Genomic DNA, 22,102 nt, shown 5'->3' with positions numbered 1-22,102 from the left:
TAATGTGTTCAGTGGTGAAAGATACACTTCTTCATACCATGAGGAATATTCAACTGATACAAGATTCAACATACTCAGAGTGATTGAGATGCAGGGGAAAATGTAGCATGGAGAAAAGGCCACACTTGGCATCACTAATTTTCAAAAGCTTTATATCTTTTCCCTCTTTCATTTTGATCAACGAATATGTATATAATGTCTTTGCATGTACTCCCTGTACTAGATACTAGATACACACTGGTAATTTAATCTCTATGCACTTTTTTTTTAGTTTATTTATTTATTTTGAGAGAGAGAAGGAGAGAGGGAAGGGCAGAGAGAGAGAGAGAGAGAGAATCCCAAGCAGACTCCACACTGTCAGTGCAGAGCCCATTACAGGGCTCAAACTCACAAACCATGAGATCATAACCTGAGCTGAAACCAAGGGTTGAATGCTTAACTGACTGAGCCACACAGGCACCCCCTCTCTGTGCACTTTTTTTGATGAGCACTGGGTGATGTGTGGAAGTACTGAATCACCATATTATACAACTGAAACTAATATTATGCTGTACGTTAACTAACTGGGATTTAAATAAAAACTTTAAAAAAGTAGAAAGTAATGAAGGTGGAAGCTGGGTGAGACACAGTGGTCCTCCCCTTTCTACATGAAAACAAAATACTTTTATTTGTTATATATGTTATGATTACATTCACAATCTTATTTGAACAAATTTTATTGTTTAAGCATTAAATTCAATATAGCAAAGACAGAAACATTGTAAGCCCCAGAAAAAGAATAGAAGACACTTAGGAAAGTTCTAAAGGAACAGGAAGAGAGGAAGTTAGGAAAGCAGTCTTTGGAGTGGAAATTTGAGATAGGCCATGGTTACAACAGTGAAGAGAGTCAGAAATACAAATAAACCTTTAGAATGTGGCCAATTGTGAATACCTAAGTAGCTTGGTGAAGTTCCACCAAAGAAGCCACTCAAAGAAGGTCCTTGGAAGTTAGACCTCAGAGGAGTTCAGCCATGGAGATGCTAATGACAAAATAATGATTGCAAAACAAGGAGGAAAAAGATAGAAAGAAGGCTAAAGAAAAATCTCCAGGGTTCTACATCTTCTCTTAAAAGTGTATCTCTGGCCAAGATGGATTCTGGATTTGTGTATACATTCTGCAGGCAGGTGATGATACGATGAACTGGCCAATCTAATAAATCATTAAAAAATAAATACTTGGCTTTTCTAACAGTATTCTTATACCCTCTGTGGGTCACAGCAGAATCCCTTGTTCCAGAAATAACTGTCTCATCACCAAGATAATTAATAAAACTTTGAAGCTAATTCTGGCTAGGAAGCATAAGGCAGGGTTTCTGAACATCTCTATTGGCATTTCGGACTGGGTAACTCTTTTCTGGGGGCCAGAAGTGCTTTCCTGTGTATTACAGCATGTTTAACAGCATCCTTGGCCACTATCCACCAGTGCCATAGAAGATCCCTAATTGTAACAACTAAAACTATCTCCAGATATTGCTAAATGTCCCCGGGGTTGTGTGGAGAAGGGGGACAAAATTGCCTCCAGTTAAGATAGAGTAAAGCTAATAAAATGTAACCTAGAGTCCAAACCATTACATAAAATTCTATGTAGAGATGAGTCTGAGTTTATTCTCCAAAATACAGGGTGTGAAAGAAGAGTCGATCCCCAAATCAGGCATGAGTAGGTGATTGAAAAGGTGTGGGAGAAAGCACCTGGAGCTGGAAGTCAGGAGACGTGGAATGAGTTTCAGCTTTGCTGTTCTCAGCTGTTTGTCCTTGAATTTATGGCTTCCCCTCATCGGCCTTACAGATAAAATGAAGATCTTTGAAAATACTAGAATATACCAAGACCCGTTCCAGTTCAAAGACTATAAGTTTGTGACTATTCATAAATGTTTACCTAGTTCTTTGGCTATTCAATTCTCACAAAGACTAGACACTCAAGAGGGCTGAGTGTATTTTCTTGTTGAGGCCTAACCTGACAGGTTTCCCCTCTTTCTTCTTTTTTTTTCTTCTTCTTTTCTAACAGGGCTCCATGCTATATCTACCCTCACTGTTTAATTCTATGAGCAATGGAAGGAAAAAGTGTGCTCTGGCAAAGGCATCTATTTTGCAATATTCATTTTTTTTTCTTTCTAGCAGTTTTGCTTATGAACGCACTTTTTGCTGGGCTCAGAAATGTAATTCAAGTAGGCAAGGAGTCAAGGGTGAACTTCCATGGGAATTGTTCTCTCCATTTGACTCTCTTCCCAGAAAACAAACGTCAGAGGATATTCTGCATTTCCGCCATAAGTAGGCTGCCATTTTCCATTGCATCACAACTTTGAGAGATTACTGTGACTCCCAAGAGTTGTTTTCAGAGCACACCAGTTAATTAGGTGACAGACAGCTGGGTGGAGTGATACTTTATTATTCTAGATGTCTCCACACCCACGACGGATTTGGCCTGGTGCCACCACCAGCCACCCTCACAGCAGTGGCATCTTACTGTTGCAGCCACACCCAGATGACGACAAATCATATTTTTTAAGAACTTTAATTAAAATTGCATATATTAATTAATCTAAGGGCAAAAAAAAAAAAAGAGTGTCAGCTCTTTCTTTCCCACTCTCCTTTTTTTTTAAGATTTTGGGATGTAACGAGCTAGCCTTGTAAGTGAATGTGGCTGATAAATATATGAGTTGAGGCAGCTTGAGGCACATAATACCAGTATGGACCAAGAACAGCAATGAGCTTAGGCTTAGCACCTTATAGCTCATGGAATACTTCTACTCTTACTGTTTAATTTTATCTTCACGACAAAACTGATTTGTAGATGGCAGTATTAGGTGTATGTTTTAAATGAGAAAATGGGCTAAGAGATGTAAATAAATAGGTTTAAAATTGCACAGATAACTTATGGGACCCATTTTTTTTTTTACTCCAAATCTTACACTTTTTTTCACAGCTGTTCCCTATGTGACTTAATGATAGGATATTTTAGTCAAAAGAGTCATCATGTAATTTACTATCTACTGAATGCTGTTCTAGGCATTGTTGCCTTTGAAGACTATTTTTTAAAACTTTTTTTTAGTAGGCCTTATTTTTTAGAGATGTTTTAGATTCACAGCAAAACTGTGTGAAAGGTACAGAGATTTCCCATATACGTCCTGCACCATACATGCATGGCTTCCCCCATTATCAACATCCTCACCAGAGAGGTACATTTATTACAATTGATGGACTCATCTTGACACATCATTATCACCCAAAGTCCCTAGTTTACTTTAGGGTTCATTCTTGGTGTTGTAGATTCTATGGGTTGGAACAAATGCATAATAATATATGTGTATCCTTATAGTATTGTACAGAGTAGTTTTACTATCTTAAAAACCCTGTCTGAAGGCAATGTTTTTATTACATTGGTTGATATACTTGATTAGTAAAATTTAATTAGTCTACCTTCATTTTGTTCCTTTTGTCAATTTTCCGATGTGCCTTGCCTCATGAGTAATTTAGAAATTTAATCCATGTTCACAGTCTCACTTCAGCTAAAAGTGAGGACTGGAATTAAAATGCAGACTCTCAAATTCCACATTAAGTACTATTTGGCTGTATTCATGAACTTGCTAATGAGTTAAAGGCCTAAGATGGACTCATAACAGTAGGAAAAGGCATTCCCCCCACCCCCATCCCCAGAGAGCTGATAAAATATTCTCTCTCTTTTAAAAGAGGAAATATTTGAAAATGTAAGAGCTTAAAATGAGCTGTTTCATTTTCTGACCTATTTGAAAAGGTGTCACTTTTTCATGTTTCAAATGACCTGTCAGTCCATCCAGCCACGTGTGGCTATTGTTCATTGTGGGTGACCCAATTCCTTGCCAAGGCCTCACCACCTGGAGTGCAATAAGCTGTCCAAAGGAAGGGGCAATGATGAGGAAATGACTCCTCTACCCTGGAGGCTATTAGTTTGTACCCATAAAATTAGGCCCCGGTTTTTGGCACTTTCCATAAAATATTCAATACTTTCAAAGCCCAAGAATTGAATTTCCCCACCGTGATCTCTAATTCAATATTGTCAACAGGGTAACAAGAAGACCTTTCTAATAACATCTAACACTTGTACTCTCCATACACCAGGACTCATCTGAAGTCTTTACAGGAATTACCTCATGTAATCTTCATGGCATTACTATTACAATTTTGAGTTTAGCAGTGAAGAAATTGAGACAGGGAGTTTCGGTCAGTTGTCCCTGGCCACATATCACAAAAGCCAGTTTCTGAATCCAAGTAGCATTGGTACAAAGCCAAACACTTAACTTCGAAGTTTAAAGTACTTTTGGCTCTCAAGTAGTCTTCACTATGTAATTCACACTTACCAATATAATAGTGGCTTTGGCTTTTTCACAGAATCATCTCAATCTGCTTAACAATGCTGTCAAATGGATGATACTCTTATCATGGCTTGCATGACGTCAAAATGCCAGCAAGTCACACATTTCCAAAAAATCACTGGTCTTCTATGGTGCACTTTGGAGAATTGATCTTCCCTACCCAGACATTGTCAGGCTCCACCTGTAGGAGATGGTTCAGGAAAATCCTAAAACATTTTACTTCATTTTGACTGGACTCTTGAGTCCAGTCCATTTCTTTCTTTCTTTTTTTTTTTTTTAATTTTTTTTTTTTTTTTTTTTGAGAGGCGGAGAGAGACAGAGCGCCTGTGGGGGAGGGGCAGAGAGAGAGGGAGACACAGAATCTGAAGCAGGCTCCAGGCTCCGAGCTGTCAGCGCAGAGCCTGATGCGGGGCCGAACTCCTGGAACGGGAACACGAGATCACGAGCTGAGCCCAAGTCAACCGACTGAGCTACCCAGGCGCCCCAGCAGTCCATTTCTTTCGATTGATGTTTCTTTTCATTACAGGTTCTATTTCCTATTACTCTGTTAAGTTTTTATTGTAGACTAGTCATTGTCTTTACTCTGTTGGGTGATAAATATTTTTGTATTTCTCTGTTCTTGAGCTTTGTTCTGAGACACAGTTAAGTTACTTGGAAATAGTTTGATACTTTGAAGTCTTGATTTTAAGTTTTTTTTGGATGGAACCAAAGCAGCCTTTGGGGTTAATTTTGCCCCACTGCTAGAGCAATACCGTTCTCAGATCACTAACTGAATGACAAGGCTTTTCCCTTTTACTAATGAAATACAAGGTATCTCCTCTCCTGTTTAAGTTCTGTATATTGTTCCCTGTAGGGTGATTTTTTTCCCCTCGACTTGAGTAACTTTCTCAATTACATTTACTTCTTAGTTCTCAGTTGAAGACTATTATTTGCTGCAGCTCTCTGAAGACCTTTCTTTGAAGTTCTCTTCTCTTAGTCCATGCCGTGTGATTTTTTTCTTTTCTTTTCTTTCCTTTTTCTTGAGAGAGAGAAAGAGAGAAAGAGTGTGTGCACACACATAAGCAGGGGAGGGGCAGAAGGAGAAAAGGAGAATCTTAAGTTCCATTCTCAGTGCAGAGCACTAAGCAGGGCTGAATCCCATTACCCTGGAATCATGACCTGAGCTGAAATGAAGAGTCAGACTCCAATGACTGAGCCACCTAGGCACCCCATGCCATGTGAATTTTAACTCCCTTGGTCTCCCCAACTCTCAGCTGTGTATCTGCATTTAGGGAAACTGCTAGGCTCTGCCTGGGTTTTCTCTCTCTGTGTAGCAGCCTGAAAATGCTCTATAGACAGTGAGCAATGTAGGTATTGCTTACTCTGTACTTGTTCCCTCTCCCAGAGATCACCGACCTGTACTATCTGATGTCCGATGTCAGAAAACTGTGTAGTTTTTCTGTTTTGTTTTTTTTTTTTTTTCAGGTAGGAAGAAATATCCTTTCCCTGTTACTACTCCATTGTAGCCAGAACATAAATCTTACTTATCATTTAAAAACAAACCAGTGAACTCCTTAGTATACATACTCATTTCTGTTTCTCTTTTCAGGATATAAAGCAGGTATTTTCCTTTTCCCACCTGTCTTCTCAAAGCCTTCTCATAATTTGCCTTCTAATGAAATTTTGAAAAGTATATCTTTAAGCATCTTTTACATTGTTAGGAGACCCAAAGGTCATTGGGAAAAGACAATAGAATCTTGATTCATTAAATTCCTGTCTGATTCCAACTTTAACCATTTACTGCCTTTGAGAAATTTCCTGTATCTCTCTAAATTTCTGTAAAATGGGGATACTAACAATATTATATGTCTAACCTACTCACCAGGTTAGTAATGAGGCCCAAATGAGAATATGTATTTTAAAACACCCTTTCGTACTCTTTCAACATTTTCTCCTCTTTTTCTTTTTCTTTTTTTAATTTTCTTTTTCTCTTTAAGTAATGTGCCCAACGTGGGGCTCAAACTCATGACCCCAAGATCAAGAGTTGCATGCTCTACCGACCCAGCCAGCCAGGCACCCCTCTCCTTCTTTTCTTTCCTAATATCACTGACTTAGTGTTTAGATCTATCAAATATGAGAGTGAAAAAAAAAAAAACATGTCAGAATAAAAGTCAAGAGACATGAATTCCTTTGCCAACTCTTTGGCTAATAGATTTAAGGAAAAATCATTCAATCATGCTGATTTTCAGTTTTACCAACCATGAAATGGAAATAACAAATTATCTACTTACTTTAAAGGGTTAATATGAGGATCAAATATATAAAATATAAACAGCGTACACATATTTATACTGTGTACAAATTGGTATTGTACTATACAGTATTCTATGAGTATTATTATTCTGGAATAAAATTTACATATAAGTACAGTATAATAATAAGGTGAATACCGTTATTAATGCTAGTAATTGCATAGAGTTCTTAAATAATTTCCTGTACACTTTAAAAACACTTCTCCCGGGGGAACCTAGGTGGCTCAGTTAGTTAAGCATCTGACTTTGGCTCAGGTCATGATCTCATGGTTCGTGGGTTTGAGCCCCGCATTGGGCTCCGTGCTGACAGCTCAGAGCCTGGAGCCTGCTTCTGCTTCTGTGTCGCCCTCTCTCTGTCCCTCCTCTGCTTTGGGTTCTGTGTCTCCCTCTCTCTCCCATTCCCCTGCTCATGCTGTCTCTTACTCTTTCAAAGATAAACATTAAAAAAAAATTAAAAACAAAACAAAACACTTCTCCCAGAAGCATAAGTAGTATATTCTAAGAGTGAGAGAAAAAATAACTGCTATCTTATACTATAGACTAAAGCTAGTTATTGCATTTTCCAAGAGTGTCCTTGTGGTTGGCAAATAAATGTCCACCACTTACAGCTCCTCACTCAGAAATATTAAAATTACTTTTAAGGACAAATATTTTCTTAACTAGATTAGTTTTTTAGTGAGGATTTGAAACGCATTAATAATCACCTGGGAGATATCACTCAAAATAAACCAAAAACCCACTAGATTTAAAATCACTTTCACATTCAATTTTAATTTCAACTCCTGCCTAGCTATTAGATAACTAACTAGTGATACAGTAAAAACTGAAAATATCAGATAAAAGAAATTACCAGAGCAAAACTTAGGCTCTCATAATTATTTAAGGAATGATGCATTCTGATTGTGTGAATTTTTCAGGTAGGTGATTTTAAATACCTATAATCCCAGATCATTTTTTTAAATTGAGCCTGATTTCATCAGGGAATCCCCCTTCAGAGGCTAAATACCTGTGCTAATATACTAGCTTTACTCCATGGACATTTTTTTAAAAAACACTTTCACAGATTTGACTGAACAATGATTTGTATGATTGTTTTCCACCACTTCCACTAGACCATAACCTCTTAAAGATAGAGGTAATGACTTTTTATTCACAAATCTAACACTAGCCTCTCACACAGTGCCAGGCAAACGTAGGCATTTAGTCAATATTTGTTGTATTCATGTGGGAGTACTATGCAATCTGCTGGAATACCATAGCACCTCACTTTGGACTCACATTTTTAACTTTTTAAATCATTTGGTCCTATACCCTAGAACTCTCTGATTTCAAGCTTCCTATTCATCCCTTTATTGCTTTTTTCTGTCTAATGAATAAAGATTGTCACATGACACAATCAATGTATTACTTGATTGAATGAAATTTTTCAAGTCTTAAGACCTAGATACGACTCTCAGCTTAACCACCTACAAGCCAGGTGCTTGGTGTAAGTCACTGTGCGCATGCTTCACTGGTGTGTCCCTGCATGTCCAAATCTCTTATAAGGACAATGGTCAGTTTGGGTCAGGGCCCAACCCTAATGGCCTTATTTTAACTTAATCACCTCTTTAAAGGACCTATCTCCAAATGCAGTCATATTCTGAGGTATTGGGTGTTAAGGCTTCATATATGAATTTTGGAGAGACACAACTGAGACCATAACAGTGAGTGTCTGAGATAAGTTAATTACAGGTGTAGGTAACATGGTCTCTACATGCGATATTTAAGAGCATGGGCTTTGGAGTTTGACTGCCTTTACTTGCAATGTAAAAACTACTTCTTATAGGCTGTACGACCTTGGGAAAGTTACAGAATTTTACCAAACCTCAATTTCTTTACCTGTAAAAACAGAAGAAAATAGTTTCCTTTTAGGTTTTCTGTTATACCTGTCAGTTAGTACACAATAAATGCTAGCAAGTTAGGGGCGCCTGGGTGGCTCAGTCGATTGAGCGGTTGAGCGGCTGGCTTCGGCTCAGGTCATGATCTCCTGGTTGACGAGTTCACACCCCTCATCTGGCTCTGTGCTGACATCTCAGAACCTGGAGCCTGCCTCGGATTCTGTGTCTCCCTCTCTTTCCGCCCCTCCCCCGCTCATGCTCTGTCTCTCTCTGCCTCAAAAATAAATAAACATTAAAAAAAATTTTAATTAAAAAAAGCTAGCAAATTTTATATTTCTTTGCAAATGATTTTATACAGATATATAAGTCAAAAACACAGATTATCTTTTCAAAATTTTACTTATAAATATAGCAATTTTGTTCTTGCTTACTGTACACATAGACACATAAATATTTCACATATAAAATACACAATATTCTTTCAACAAAATTCATTATACTAGCTAGTTCAAAGTAATTCACTGTGATTTTTTTCCCAAGGACCATAGCTCCACAAACTTCTGTTTTGTAGAGTCAGAATGACTCCTAGGAGACTCCAGAATGTACTGAATTTCCAGGTGATGGACAGTGTGGAGTCATGGAGCAGTGGTTCTAGTAGCATCAACTGTAGGGATATTGTATTTTAGAACAAATATAACCCAGTATGTAAAAGTTAATCCAGTTAAAAATTAGGTATTGAAACTTTCCTGTTTTCTTAATCCTAATCTAATAAAAGCAACAATATCTATAAATAGTAGGGTCTGTGATCAAACAGTGCCCATCCCATCTTGTTCTTAGATAAAATGAGATGCTTATCTATAGTTTCTAAGGCTTTGTGGACAGAGGGGAATTTCCAGAGAGGGAGTGAAGTTAGCTGTTAATGGAACAGTGCAAGATAAGAAGGTGAGTGAAGGCTGTTTTCCAGTTAGCGTCTTTCAAAAAAGAGAATACAGACAGACCTGTTAATGGGGAAAAATATGAGAATTATAGGAAAGGAAATTAAGGATAAGAAAATAAGAAGTAAATTACTTCATCTTCTAAGATCTATTAGGGTATATACTTTACAGTCATGATCACAACGCATTTATTTTGCCCAAGCCATTATGGGTGAATGGTTTTGTGTGTGTATGTGTGCAATTGTATGAGTGTGTGAGAGCAGGCATGAGAAGAACTAAATGATCAGCACGCTGTCCCTAGTTTACAGCATTATAATGTCTAGATTCTCTTTGAACTCCCTAAAAGGCTCTGGGAGAGCTTTATCGGGTGTATAAGGTGAGCAAGAGGCAAGGCTGGGATTACTTTCCAAGCTAGTTCCTGACCTGGGGTTCATTCATGCTACCATCTGGGGCAGGTAAGAAAAGAATAACACGTACTTTGCTACCTCACGTGATTGCATAAACAAATCAAGACAGCTAATAATGGCAGATTGTTTTGAAAATGCAGAAAGTGATTTTATCTTAAGAGACTATAGTTATTTATTAAACTATGGTCATCATCAAGGATATCTCTACATAGAAAAAGAAGATTTGAACCACAGTCTGATAACTTCGGATTTAGGAAATAAATTTGGCCTTTAGCAACACTACTGGTCTACAAAATCTCGTTTGCTTTTATAGTTTTCTCATCTCTTTCCTGTGTGTCAATATCCTTGACGTGAATTCAGATTCTGGACCACTTGATACCTGTTTTGAACTGTAAAGTTTATACTTCTTGTACTCTAGCTTCGTTCCTTCTTCATGAGAAGAAAAAAGGTTCTACATGTTTCATGAATAATTGAAAGAGTGAAGAAAAAAAAAAAAAAAAGATGGAATTTGGAATTTAAGGAAAAGTACGCACGCTCCCTGCCTGCCTTGCTGACGCGTCCCTGCACCTGCGCAGAACCTGCTCCTTGAACGCTGGCGGGGGCAGGGGGGGAGGGCGCGCTTCCGGAGCCAGAGGACGCGGGGGGGCCTGCCGGCCCGCACCTCCGCGAGTCAGTCCCCAGCACTCTGCAAGACTAGAAGGGACAGAGGAACCTGTCCGGGTTCCCTGCAGGGCAGGAAAAAAGGGGAAATGTCAACATGGAAAAAACTCTACGATGAAAAAAAAGGAAAGCTGGAAGCGAGGCTAAAGCCGGAAGATGAAGGGAAATCCGATGAGGAAGAGAAGCTGGAAGTGGAGGGGGAAGCCAGGGCATGAGGGAAGGTTCCAGAATGGGAGACAGCCAGATGATGAGGGACAACCAGAAGATGAGGGAAAGCAAGAAAAGCCGGGCAAGTCCGAGAATGAGGGAAGGCCGCAGTGTGAGAGCAAGCCAGAATCCCAGGCAAATCCTGAGAGCGAGCTGTGGGATGCGGAAAAACACCTGGCTGAAGATGACATGCCCAGGAAAGCAAAAAGAAAAACAGACAGGGGAACAGACGATTCCCCCAAGGATTATCAGGAGGACTTACAGAAAGGGCACTCGGGCAGTGTGAGGAGATGATGAGAGAACGTGGAGATATGTCAAGGGCTCAGGAAGAGCTAAGGAAAAAACAGAAAATGGGTGGTTTACATTGGATGCAAAGAGATGTACGGGATCCATTCTCGCCAAGGGGACCATGGGTGTCAGGAAAGTCACGGGTGGAGGTAGGGGCCAAGTGGGCTTACATGATATCCCATATCTCTAATGCCTTTGGTCTTAAATTCTGATTTCTCTGATGAAAATATTGCTGACTCTGCTTTCCCTGGCAGGCATTTGCCATGCTATGTGCTTTAACCTTAAGCTGATACCTTGCTTTAGCTGGCACTCTTGTTGCCAGCAGCCTTTTGATCCAACTGCAGTGTTCTTCGTCAGTAGGACATTTTCACTCATGTGCATGGAAGAGGTTTTCATGGTACATTGTAAAATAACAATAAAGAAAAACAGTTTTCAGAACCACACTCACACACAAAAGTACTCTCATAACCCAAACCCCATTTTTCTAAAACTTCAATCCCATTCATTTGAATTTAAATGTTGTGGTTGTCAGAAACATGGAATAACTAACAGAGTATGTCATGAATCACCTCTGGATTTAGAACATTCCTGAAATGAAATGGAGAAAAAGCCCTGATGTCAAGAGGCAACTGGTTTTCCTTCCAATATTGGGAGTGCTCATTGAATCTTCTTTTGGCTCCCTCTCCTCATAGAAGAGGCTATCCATTCCAAACTTCTTATTCATCATTTCATATGTACTGGGTGTCATTGAGGAGCACTTTTCCAGTAAGAAGGAAACCAACTCCTCAACCTTTCCTCATAGCAGAGATTCTTTAGAGATGCAATAATTTTTGGTTCTTTTGTTCTGCCTTCACACTACTTCCACTCCTGGGAATACTATCCATTTGGGCTAGGTTTGGGGTTCATTGGAGCATATTACACAGTCACCAATTCTACTTTAAGACATTAAACTTCCTTATCACCAGTAATAGAGTGTATTGTTGGGTCCCATTTCATATGATCTGACAGAGCAGATAAAAAATAAAAAATCGGTACTGGTGTGTCAATATTTAGAAGACACTTGTACAGAAAAAGCTAAGGAATCAATGGTGACTGAAATCTTGCAATGACTTTGACAAGCTTTAAACAGCAAAACTCTTGATTTCAGCTCAGGTCATGACCCCAGGGTTGTGGATTCGAGCCCCATGTCAGGCTCGCACACCAAGTGTGGAGCCTACTTAAGGTTCTCTCTCTCTTTCCTCTGTCCTTCCCCTGCTGGAACTTGCGCATGTGTGCACGCTTCCTCTGTCTAAAATAAAACTTAAAAAAAAGAAAGAGAGAATATAATAAAATGAAAAGGAGAACTTATATCTTGACTTTTTAATCTTAGTTCAGAACGTGTTGGGGGTGTTATTCCATGATGAGTAAACTTAAATCTATTGTTGAGGTCCATGTCCAAGTGATATTGACTTTTCTTGGGATCTTTGACATTAACTAATACACCTACACCATTATAATAACATAAAAATGCAAAACCAACTATAATTAACTATAAGACTTATCACTATACTCAAAATTATTCTAAGCCACACACACACACACACACACACACACACGAATTTCCTCTAACTCTTACAACAATTGTATACTGCAATTTTATTACCCCTGTTTTGCATATTGGGAAACTGAGGCCGAGAGAAAATAAGTGATTTGCCCAAGGCAACATAGCTAGTAACCAATGAGTCAAGATTTGGACCCACGTCTATCATACGTCAAAGCCAAGTTCATTTCCATTACGCTGTGAGGTTGCAAAGACAGGAATAGAAACAAATTTCCTGACTCTCTGTTCCATTCTCTTTCGATTACGCCATGATGGATATCAATTTTCTAATCTATAACAGTAATGCAGTTTGAATTTGCTTTCCGTAGACACTCATTTTACCAAACTATTGGAAGAAACAAAGCACAGACCTTGAAACCAATGATTATACTTTTATAGGAAATAAGTTATTTCATTAAAAAAAAAAAAGAAAAGGAAATACTCTGGCTTTGATGGTATCCAGAATATTGACATCATTCTCAAATTGGCTAGCCTTAGATCAGTTTTCTGGAAGAACCTTTAAAAGGGCTTTGATCCCATAAAGTTTAAAACTTTCCCTCTATGAATGTAGAGACCCTTTGGAGTACTGGAATCAAACCGTTGGGCTCTGGCTTCAACCATTTTTACATAATTTTTCAGGTGCTTTCTTGAGCTACTGGAGTAGAGTAAGCAGGTAGACAAAAGGCATTACTTGTAAAATGGAAGAAGGAACTAAGGAGAAGATACTATCTCTAGAAAAATGTTACATTGATATATTGGTATTTTTAAATACTTTATTCTTTCTTTCCTCCTTGGGAGACTAAATAATGAGTCAACATAGGAGTAAACTAAATTTAGGAGAAAATAGGTTGAGACAAGTTTTTAAAACAGTCATTTGGGGAGTGATGGGTTGTGGAAACTTAAAGCTGGAGACTCTAATGTTTATGATTATGATGTTTGGTTAGACCAAACAGTGAGACCTTAGAATGTAAAATGTCCTTCAGGTTGAGAATTTTTAAAAGTAGTTATGTGCAAGCTTTGATTTCACACAGTTTCTGCCTTTACTAATGCGTGATGGAAGCCATGAAAAAAGTTGAAAAAAGTGTTGAACTTGTGGTCTTCTTCAAGTACCACCCTTGAGTCTTCCTTCTAAACTGTGTGTTCTGGGGAAAGTCAGTGTTCCTTTTCTGAATTTCAGCTTTCCCATGTACTCAGTGTTAGAATCTTGCTGGGTTAGCTCTGTGGGTTGTTAATTCTAACTTGTACATGAGTCCATGGCACTGAATTGAGACACTTCAAAACATCTGCGGATGGAAGCAACAGCTTCTCTCACTACAGGCAACTTTCTCCAGATGTGGGAATCTGTACGTCTCTGACTAGTAGGGTAATCCATCTGTCTTTTTCCCTCCCCTCCCACTTATGAAGGGAGACCAGTTAGAAACATGTTTGTCTGAAAAGTAATGTGTCTGGTCTTGGTGAAGAATTCAGTTCTTAGATACTAATAACCGTGGAGTATTAAACTTTAATGACATTCTTGGATTCAATCTATCGCTTTTTGGGGGAGGTATCATGAAAACATATTAGAACTGTAGAAATACACATTATTGGTTCAAATCTGCTCCCTTGACAGGATGCTAAAGGATGGAAACTAAATTGATGTGGTGTATTAAGTCTAGCACGACCTTGAACAACTGGTTTTATAATGTTGCTTGTTGTTGTGGGTGTCACCAGTATTTGCCAGTATATATAAAAAGTAGGCTGCATCTCCACGGGTTCAGTCTTAGAGCACCAGCTGGTGAGCAATGCACGGAGCAGACTTGTAACCAACTTACATCATCTTCAACATGAAGATAACCACAGTGCCAATGCTTCTGACCCTGGCTCTTTGCCTTATACAAGGTGAGCAATTTGCATGTAATCTAAGCCTCTTGCCACACATGGTAAAGCCCTAGGCAGGGACTTGTCTCCCTCCCCCTACTCCTAAAATGTGTGTTTGTATGTATATATGTATGTGTGTATGTATAATCTTGAAATATCTTGCCAGACAGAGTTTTGAAGGATTACATATGTGGCTTAATAAATAACTATGTTGTTATCTTTAGAAATGGCAAGTAGTTTGACATAATCTGAATTTTTACCAATGAGAAATCCTTCTATTAATTCTTTATTAGTTCTGAAAAGCTAATAGATTCTTCTTCATCTTCCCGTAACCAACTACATCAATTCATACTGATAGGAATTATGTATGTAGTAGATATTTAAAATGTAGATGTATATTTCATGTATATATATATATAGTACTATATATAAACAATTAAAAATCAAATTCAATCATCTATTCCTATTTTAAAGTAGCAGTGCCTCCTTGTATATTTTATTTTTGTATTACCAAATCCTAAATGGACTGAGAGCATCTCTCCTAAAGGGTAAGAGACTTTTATAAGAAGTGAAAGGTAAGTTTTTGCACTTGCTATTTGAATTTGAAGGAAACATGAATTGCCTAGGCTCAATCTTCTCTGAAGCATTTGCATTTTTTAAAAGAAAATCTCAGAGATGAAGAGTCTGGAGATTATTATACATAAATGATGCCACTTTCCTAAAATAAGTGTGTAGGTACAAAAGGGAGTCTGATGGGGTGCCTGGGTGTCTCATTTGGGTAAGCAACCTACTTTGGCTCAGGTCATGATCTTGCTGTCTGTGGATTCAAGCCTCGCACCCGGCTCTGTGCTGACAGCTCAGAGCCTGGAGCCTGCTTCAGATTCTGTGTCTACCTCTCTCTCTGCCCCTCCCCTGCTCGCCCTCTGACTCTCTTTCAAAAAATAAACATTAAAAAAGGGGGGCGCTGGAGTCTGTTAATGAGAGAGTATAATAGCCTGGGATTTTAATTATTCTTAATTTTTGTCAAATCTCTAATCCTTGTAGCTGTAATAAGGAGGCAGAGTTGCCAGAATTCAGAAAATTTAATTTTATGTGTATATATGATATAAACTTTACGCTACACTATACTTTTAAATTATAATTGCTGTGATATACTTGGTATTTGTTACATTATAATTTTAAGAGAGGTCTCTCATACTTTTCTGTGAAAGGATCTTTTTGAAATCAGATATTTTGAGGGGGTAAGAAAGTATATGAGTATTATTTTCCAAAGTAATTTAGACTTTTATGAGTGACTGGACCTCTGTGAGTGTACGTGCTGATTTCTTGGTGCAGTGCCTTCATTTTATTTGCCATCGTAAATTTTAATGTGTTCAAAAACAATTTGTGGTTTTATAACATATTGCCATTAAAATAAGCAAGACACTGCACTGAGTGAATTGTTTGTTTATTGAATAGTTTACATTCCCTTAACTTTGGTTTCTATATTTTTGTCCCAGATGCTGCCAGTGAGGGTGAAAATCAGGTTAGTCCTGCTTTTTCTGTTCATTGAATCCATTTCAAGATCTCTAAAGAAAAATGATCTGTGGCCAACACCTTCACGTTAATAATACAGACATATTATACTGATAGGTACTAATAGCTTTTGTTAAAAACAGAAACAAGTCTTTATGAAGGAAGACATGAATCATACAGACGCACACACACACACACACAGACACGCATATCAATGTACAAATGATGATGGATGTCTGCAAGAGGCAATCTACCATGCTAAAGGAGTGCTTCAAAATTCCATAAACAGGGGCACCTGGGTGGCTCAGTTGGTAAGCTTCTGACTGCTGGTTTCGGCTCAGGTCATGATCTCACAGTTTGTGAGTTCGAGCCCCAGGTTGAGGTCTGTGTTCACAGCACAGAGCCTGTTTGCGATTGTCTCTCTGCGTGCCTCCACCCCGCACCCCCCCCCCCGCGTCTTCTCTCTGTCTCTCTCCAAATAAATAAACTTTAAAAAAATTCCATAAATATACCAGTGAATTAGTATTGTTCAGTTTAACACCTGAAAAAGTAACAACATACATAGAAAGCTGAAGTGAGTGCTCTTGTGATTATTGCGTATAAAGGGGTTGTCTGTACCTAGTATATATTTGTATATGTATGTCAGTGTATGTATTTCATTCAGTTAATATTTACTCAGCATCTACCATTTGTCAGACCCTGTTTGAGATGTTGGAGATATTGGAAAGTAAGGAAACAGACAGGAACCCGGCCCTTGTGGAACTTGCATCTTAGTGGAGAAAAACAGACAAGTTAATGAGTCAATTAATAAAATGTATAGCACATTAAATAATGATTAGTGTCACAAGAAAAATGAAGTAGGATGGAAGGTAGGAATTTCTGGGGATGGAGGTAGTATCAGTTCTTCTTAGGATAGTCAAGAAGTTTTCTCTAAAAAGACAGCATTAAAACAAAGATCTGAAGTCCAAAGCCTGACTCAGGGCTCTGCCTCACCAACCGTGACGTCATGACCTGAGCCAAAATCAAGAATGAGACACTTAACTGACTAAGCCACCCAGGCACCCCCGGTAGAAAATTTCACCATAGTCTCTATTATTTCATCTAAGTTTGCTGTCTGAGAAGAGGCTCAGAAACCTCTATGGAATAAGTAGGGTAGTAGAGTAGAGTAGAAAAACTTGGATTTGAAGGAGTCAGAGAGCATGCTCACTTGCATGTTTTATACTGGCAAAAAGAAGAGTATTGTATAAATATCACTGTGCATGAAGCCGTGATTTGCTTTTTCAGACTCTATGATAATGGGTGGTGATTTCTGATAGATATTTCTATTTTTTAAAAAAATTTTAAATGTTTTTATTTTTGAAGGAGAGAGAGAGAGAGACAGAGCATGAGCAGGGGAAGGGCAGAGAGACAGGGAGACACAGAATCTGAAGCAGGCTCCAGGCTCTGAGCTGTCAACACAGAGCTGGATGCGGGGCTCAAACCCACTAACTGCGAGATCATGACCTGAACTGAAGTCGGACGCTTAACTGACTGAGCCATCCAGGCAATTTTGCAACTGGGACTTTGCACAAACTCTATTTCTTTTAAAAATAAATTTAGCCACCCTTTATGTTGGCATAGGCAAGAAGAACACAAAGAAATAATTATGTCTCTGGAAATATTTCTGATAGCAATCTTTGTATATTTTGTCAGAAATGAGAAGTATTGATTTAATGTTTCTTATGGTCCTGGAATTTTTATTTTCCAAATTCAGTAGCTTGAGTTCTTGACAGCTCCAGAAAAGCATGTTGAATGTTATAAACATGACCCGGAACAGCACAGAAAATGACTGTAGTCATCTGCAAGGATCTTTACCATACATTTAAATTTGTTATCACAGAAGGGTTATTATAGTCAAAAGCACCTTGTTAGTGCCCTAACACAGAATGGAGGTGATGCCAGCTCCTGGTGGATTGTATTATGATGTTGGAGGAGAGACAGTAGAAGACAATGAGCTATGTCAGAGCCAGTAAAGGAAAGAGCTTGGCCCTGGAGGGCTTTAGTTTTTCTGAGACATGTGGAGAAGACATGAACAACAACAATAGCAAAACAAAACAAAATGAAAACAAGCCAAAGGCTGTTTTTTCCAGGGAAAAACCCACCTCCTGCTTTTAATTTTTATGGCCTTTTTTCTGTTTGCCAAGAGAATCCATTGGATTATTTCACAACTCAGAAAAACAGCATTGAGTTCTATCTTAACTCACAAGGGATATGTTTCTATCACAAAAAATACCAAGCTCTTCTCTCTATGACAAAGTTGCATCTAGAATTTTGCATTTTTAGAATCAGTTATGTCTGGCAAGCTAAGCAGTAACTTTCCATGTTGGCATAAGATACTGTAGAATCAGAGGCTCCTGGGTGGCTTAGTTGGTTAAGCGTCAGACTCTTGGTTTCGGCTCAGGTCATGATCTCACAGTTTGTGAGGCTCACAGAGCCTGCTTGGGGTTCTGTCTCCCTCTCCCTCTGCCCCTCCCCTGCTCATGCACACACTCTCTCTCTCTCTCTCTCTCAAAATAAATAAACTTAAAAAAAAAAAAGATACTATAGAATCAGAGACTACACAGAGCTCAAGCAGCCCAGTCATCAGTCAGTTGCCAGAAATTATTACTGTGCTACTCAGATAACATCACTGGGTGGTCATAATCATTTTCTGAGGTATTTTAGTAGGTCACCATTAGCAAAATTTCCCAGGGCTTGTCTCTGATATTATTTATTTATTCCTCTTCTCCATTAATTATTCTGCTAGTGCTACCAACTGCCTCCCATGTTAAAGAAGCTAGGTGAAGTACATCATTATCCATTAGTATCCATTAGATGGTAAGCACAATTCAGGCAAGGATGCTCCTGCCTCATTGCTCTATCCATGCACCTAGCTATATACATGGCACTTAGCAAAGTATATTAATATTGTAATGACTTTTTGTTAACTGATTGAGTGATTATTATAAAGATATAGGAGGCTGGACAGAATTCTATGATCACTTCTTTTGAAGAGGTTGTATTTGTCAGAGTTGGACACAAAAGCATCGTTTAATTTTTTTTCTTATGTAAACATGTTGAGGCAGTAATTTTTTTGGCAAAATCAAAACAAAATAAAAACCCCACAGAACTTACATTCTAAAGGCTTGCTCTAAATACCTAGTGGATTTTCTAAACTGATAGCAAGTAAGACATATTAAATTAGTACTGTATGAGATAGTGCAAATGCACCATTGATTTTAAGTTCCTAGAAAATAGTGACATACAGAAAGCCTTCCATGAAATATATTGAATTAACCTTTTCAGTAGTCTTTTCATGTTCCTTTTGACAGCAGTTATTATCGACCTACCGTGTGCTGGGTATCTTATATGCATCATATTCCAATAATAATAATAATAATAATAGCAACAATAATAATAAAGGAGGAGGAAAAGGGGAGAGGAATGTGATTATTGATTATTTACTATTTATCAAGCACCTTTGAATGTTTCACATACTTATTTAATGTTCACAAGACATATGAAACGTATGAAATTATATCCTGTTTTTACAGATAGGGTAAGTTAGCCATTGAGAACTTAATTTGAGAAGGCTATTGGGCTTGGGAATGACAGCCCTGGAATATGAGGTCAGGTCTTTCCATTTTACTCATTGTTTTAGATGAATGCTTATTAAGTGGATTTTCAATCCCCAAGGGACAATCCAGTCATTATTTGAATTCATGTTATTTGTGTCAATTGAGTGATTGGCTTCGATAGAGAGCAGGTAGTGGTCATTAAATAATATTGCTCAAGGAAGTTCTTAGAAGGTAAAGCCTTGGTTTTATGAGCTTCAGTAAACACAGTTCTTTAAATCTTTTCCTTAGGAAACATGCAATGAATATCGGGCATTGATGAAAAATGGAAAATTATTTTGTTCCCAAGATAAAAAACTTTTTCAAAGCCCGGATGGAATAGCATTCATCAGCAGGTGTGCCACATGCAAAATGATACTGTGAGTAAAAGTTCTCGTTCTTTTGAGTGTTTGAGTTACCAGCTATTCTCTGAAATAGTAAATGTATTCTTTTTATATCCCATCAAATGTACTTTTCTAAATCTAAGTGGTTAAATAAAAATGCTTAGCAGAAGTTGGATAAGTACCTCCTATCTGGAAAGATTTTTTTTTAACATTTATTTATTTATTTATTTATTTATTTATTTATTTATTTATTTATTTATTGAGAGAGAGAGAGAGAGCACGCTAGGGAGCGGAAGAGGGGCAGAGAAAGAGGGAGAGAGATTCCCAATCAGGCTCCATACTGTTAGCGCAGAGCCCTGCGTGGAGCTTGATCTCAGTAACCTCAAGATCATTACCTGAGCTGAAATCAAGAGTTGGAGCCTTAACTGACTCAGCTGCCCAGGTGCCTCCTGGAAAGATTTTTAAATCGCTCAAATGGTATTCTAAAACATTCCAGAGGGTAGAGGGTTAATACCTTATGTAGCACTTAATAGTCTTTTGAGGATATAGTTCCAATTTGAGTTTCCTGATTCTGGGAAAAAAGAATTCTTAGTTGTGTTAAGCCCTGACTCTGTGGTACCCTCAGGACTGAGAAAAGCCACCACCACCCGCCTCCCCACCCCCACCCCCACCCCCCACCCCCCCGCCCTGGGAATGATGCCAAGTTCTCCTTATGGCAGCCAAACAGTAGAAGGCTTTAAGCAGGACACATCTTGCACCCTGACCCTGTGAGCTGCCAGTGTCTGTAGACACCTAGGATTACACTAGGATGAGAAGGTCTAAAGAATTAATTTTATTTTCTACATCCCGGCAGCTCAGAAAGGGTGAGTGTCCTGAAAGTTTACCAACATCTATGTAATGCTTCTTAACTTGACTTCCTTCTCTTTGATGACACCCAAAGGTGGAAGAAGGCTTGTTATCAATACAGAATCCTCAAATCAAAGTGTTCTATTTTGTTTTTGAATAGGGAGGTCATCTTTAATTTCTGACCACCATCAAAACTTCAACACTGATACTAAGCCAACACTAAGCTGATCCATTTAAGATAATTATGTTATAATTAGCTTTTAAATGCTAATTAAATCTCAGGGGATTTAATTTGACATAGTCAATAATATTGGGATAATGAAGCCATGATCACACATGCTGCTGCTAGTGAAGAAACTGTGGGAAGATGAAGGAAAAAGATCAAGATTTAGGTGGGGGTGGGGGGAGGCCTATGGCAAATTATTCTCTTGAAACCTGAATGTAAACTAGCAGTTGTATTAGTTACTACAAAGCTTCTTCCTTGTTACATAGGATTGTCTTGATAGGAGACTGAAACTATGAACCTAGTACATTTACTGAAAAATAATTTAAAACAAAAGTAGAATGCCTTGAGACATAAAGGCAGTTTATCTCTTTGAAGTCATTCACTCAATTATTATTTTTATCACTTACTTAAATTATGTCGGAATAAACTCAGTTTCTTAATCTGGAAAGGAAACTGTGCAAGGCATAAAAGCTATCCTCAAATTTCTGAATTTTCTCTGTGGGACCTTAGAGTGTAGAACCAGAAACAAACAGATTTTGGTTCAGTGTGAACATGGTCTTTCAAAGAGACTATTCCAACAGTGGCAGAGATGGCTTTTAGAGTTGGTGACCACCTAGATGTTGAAAGCACTGAAAGGGGTGGGGGAGTAGTCATTATGCAGTTAAAGGTAAAGATTCTTGCCTTCTGTGGAACCATATCTGAGATATTTTTCAGTACTGAGGAGACATTTATGGTACCTTGGCTCATTTCTGCGTGTACCTCACTTCCGATATACCTGATTGAGCTCAGGGTAAGAGTCAAAATTAAGTTTGACATGTATGCTATTATCCCCCAAATTGGGAAAACATATCTAAGCAAGCTATGCTCTTCCTTGCTCTCTTCCAGGGAAAAACAAGCAAAATCCCAGAGGAGGGCTAGGCATTTAACAAGAGCCACTCAGGCCGCTGCCCCAGAAACGGTGAGATTATTTGAAGTCAACTTGTCATATTTACTTTCAAGATTATGTTTGACTATTTAAAACTATTTGTTTATTTCCTAATTACTAGGTCA

The 22,102-nt window shown here is 38.3% G+C and overlaps 1 protein-coding gene and 1 pseudogene across 2 annotated transcripts in view; both read left to right on the top strand.

Moving 5' to 3' along the window:
• The first annotated feature begins 10,609 nt into the window (after positions 1-10,609).
• Positions 10,610-11,496, top strand: LOC112860603 (transcription elongation factor A protein-like 3; annotated as a pseudogene).
• A 2,880-nt stretch (positions 11,497-14,376) lies between these two features.
• SPINK5 (serine peptidase inhibitor Kazal type 5) overlaps positions 14,377-22,102 on the top strand; it is a 76,805-nt gene continuing 69,079 nt past the window's right edge. The window contains exons 1-4 of one of the 2 annotated variants that reach the window (XM_086701005.1): positions 14,377-14,510; positions 15,989-16,014; positions 19,889-20,016; positions 21,938-22,010. In XM_086701005.1, coding sequence (XP_086557131.1) covers positions 14,456-14,510; positions 15,989-16,014; positions 19,889-20,016; positions 21,938-22,010 — 282 coding nt within the window. In that variant the 5' untranslated portion in view covers positions 14,377-14,455. The remainder of the gene's footprint in view (positions 14,511-15,988; positions 16,015-19,888; positions 20,017-21,937; positions 22,011-22,102) is intronic. The other variant, XM_086701013.1, reaches the window with a different exon arrangement.

This window comes from Puma concolor, chromosome A1, assembly GCF_028749965.1.
Source record: "Puma concolor isolate L17-30 chromosome A1, mPumCon1.1.hap2, whole genome shotgun sequence".
Classification (NCBI taxonomy): domain Eukaryota; kingdom Metazoa; phylum Chordata; class Mammalia; order Carnivora; family Felidae; genus Puma; species Puma concolor.
Note: the sequence above shows the minus strand (reverse complement) of the source record. Positions and strands in the feature narration are given on the sequence as shown.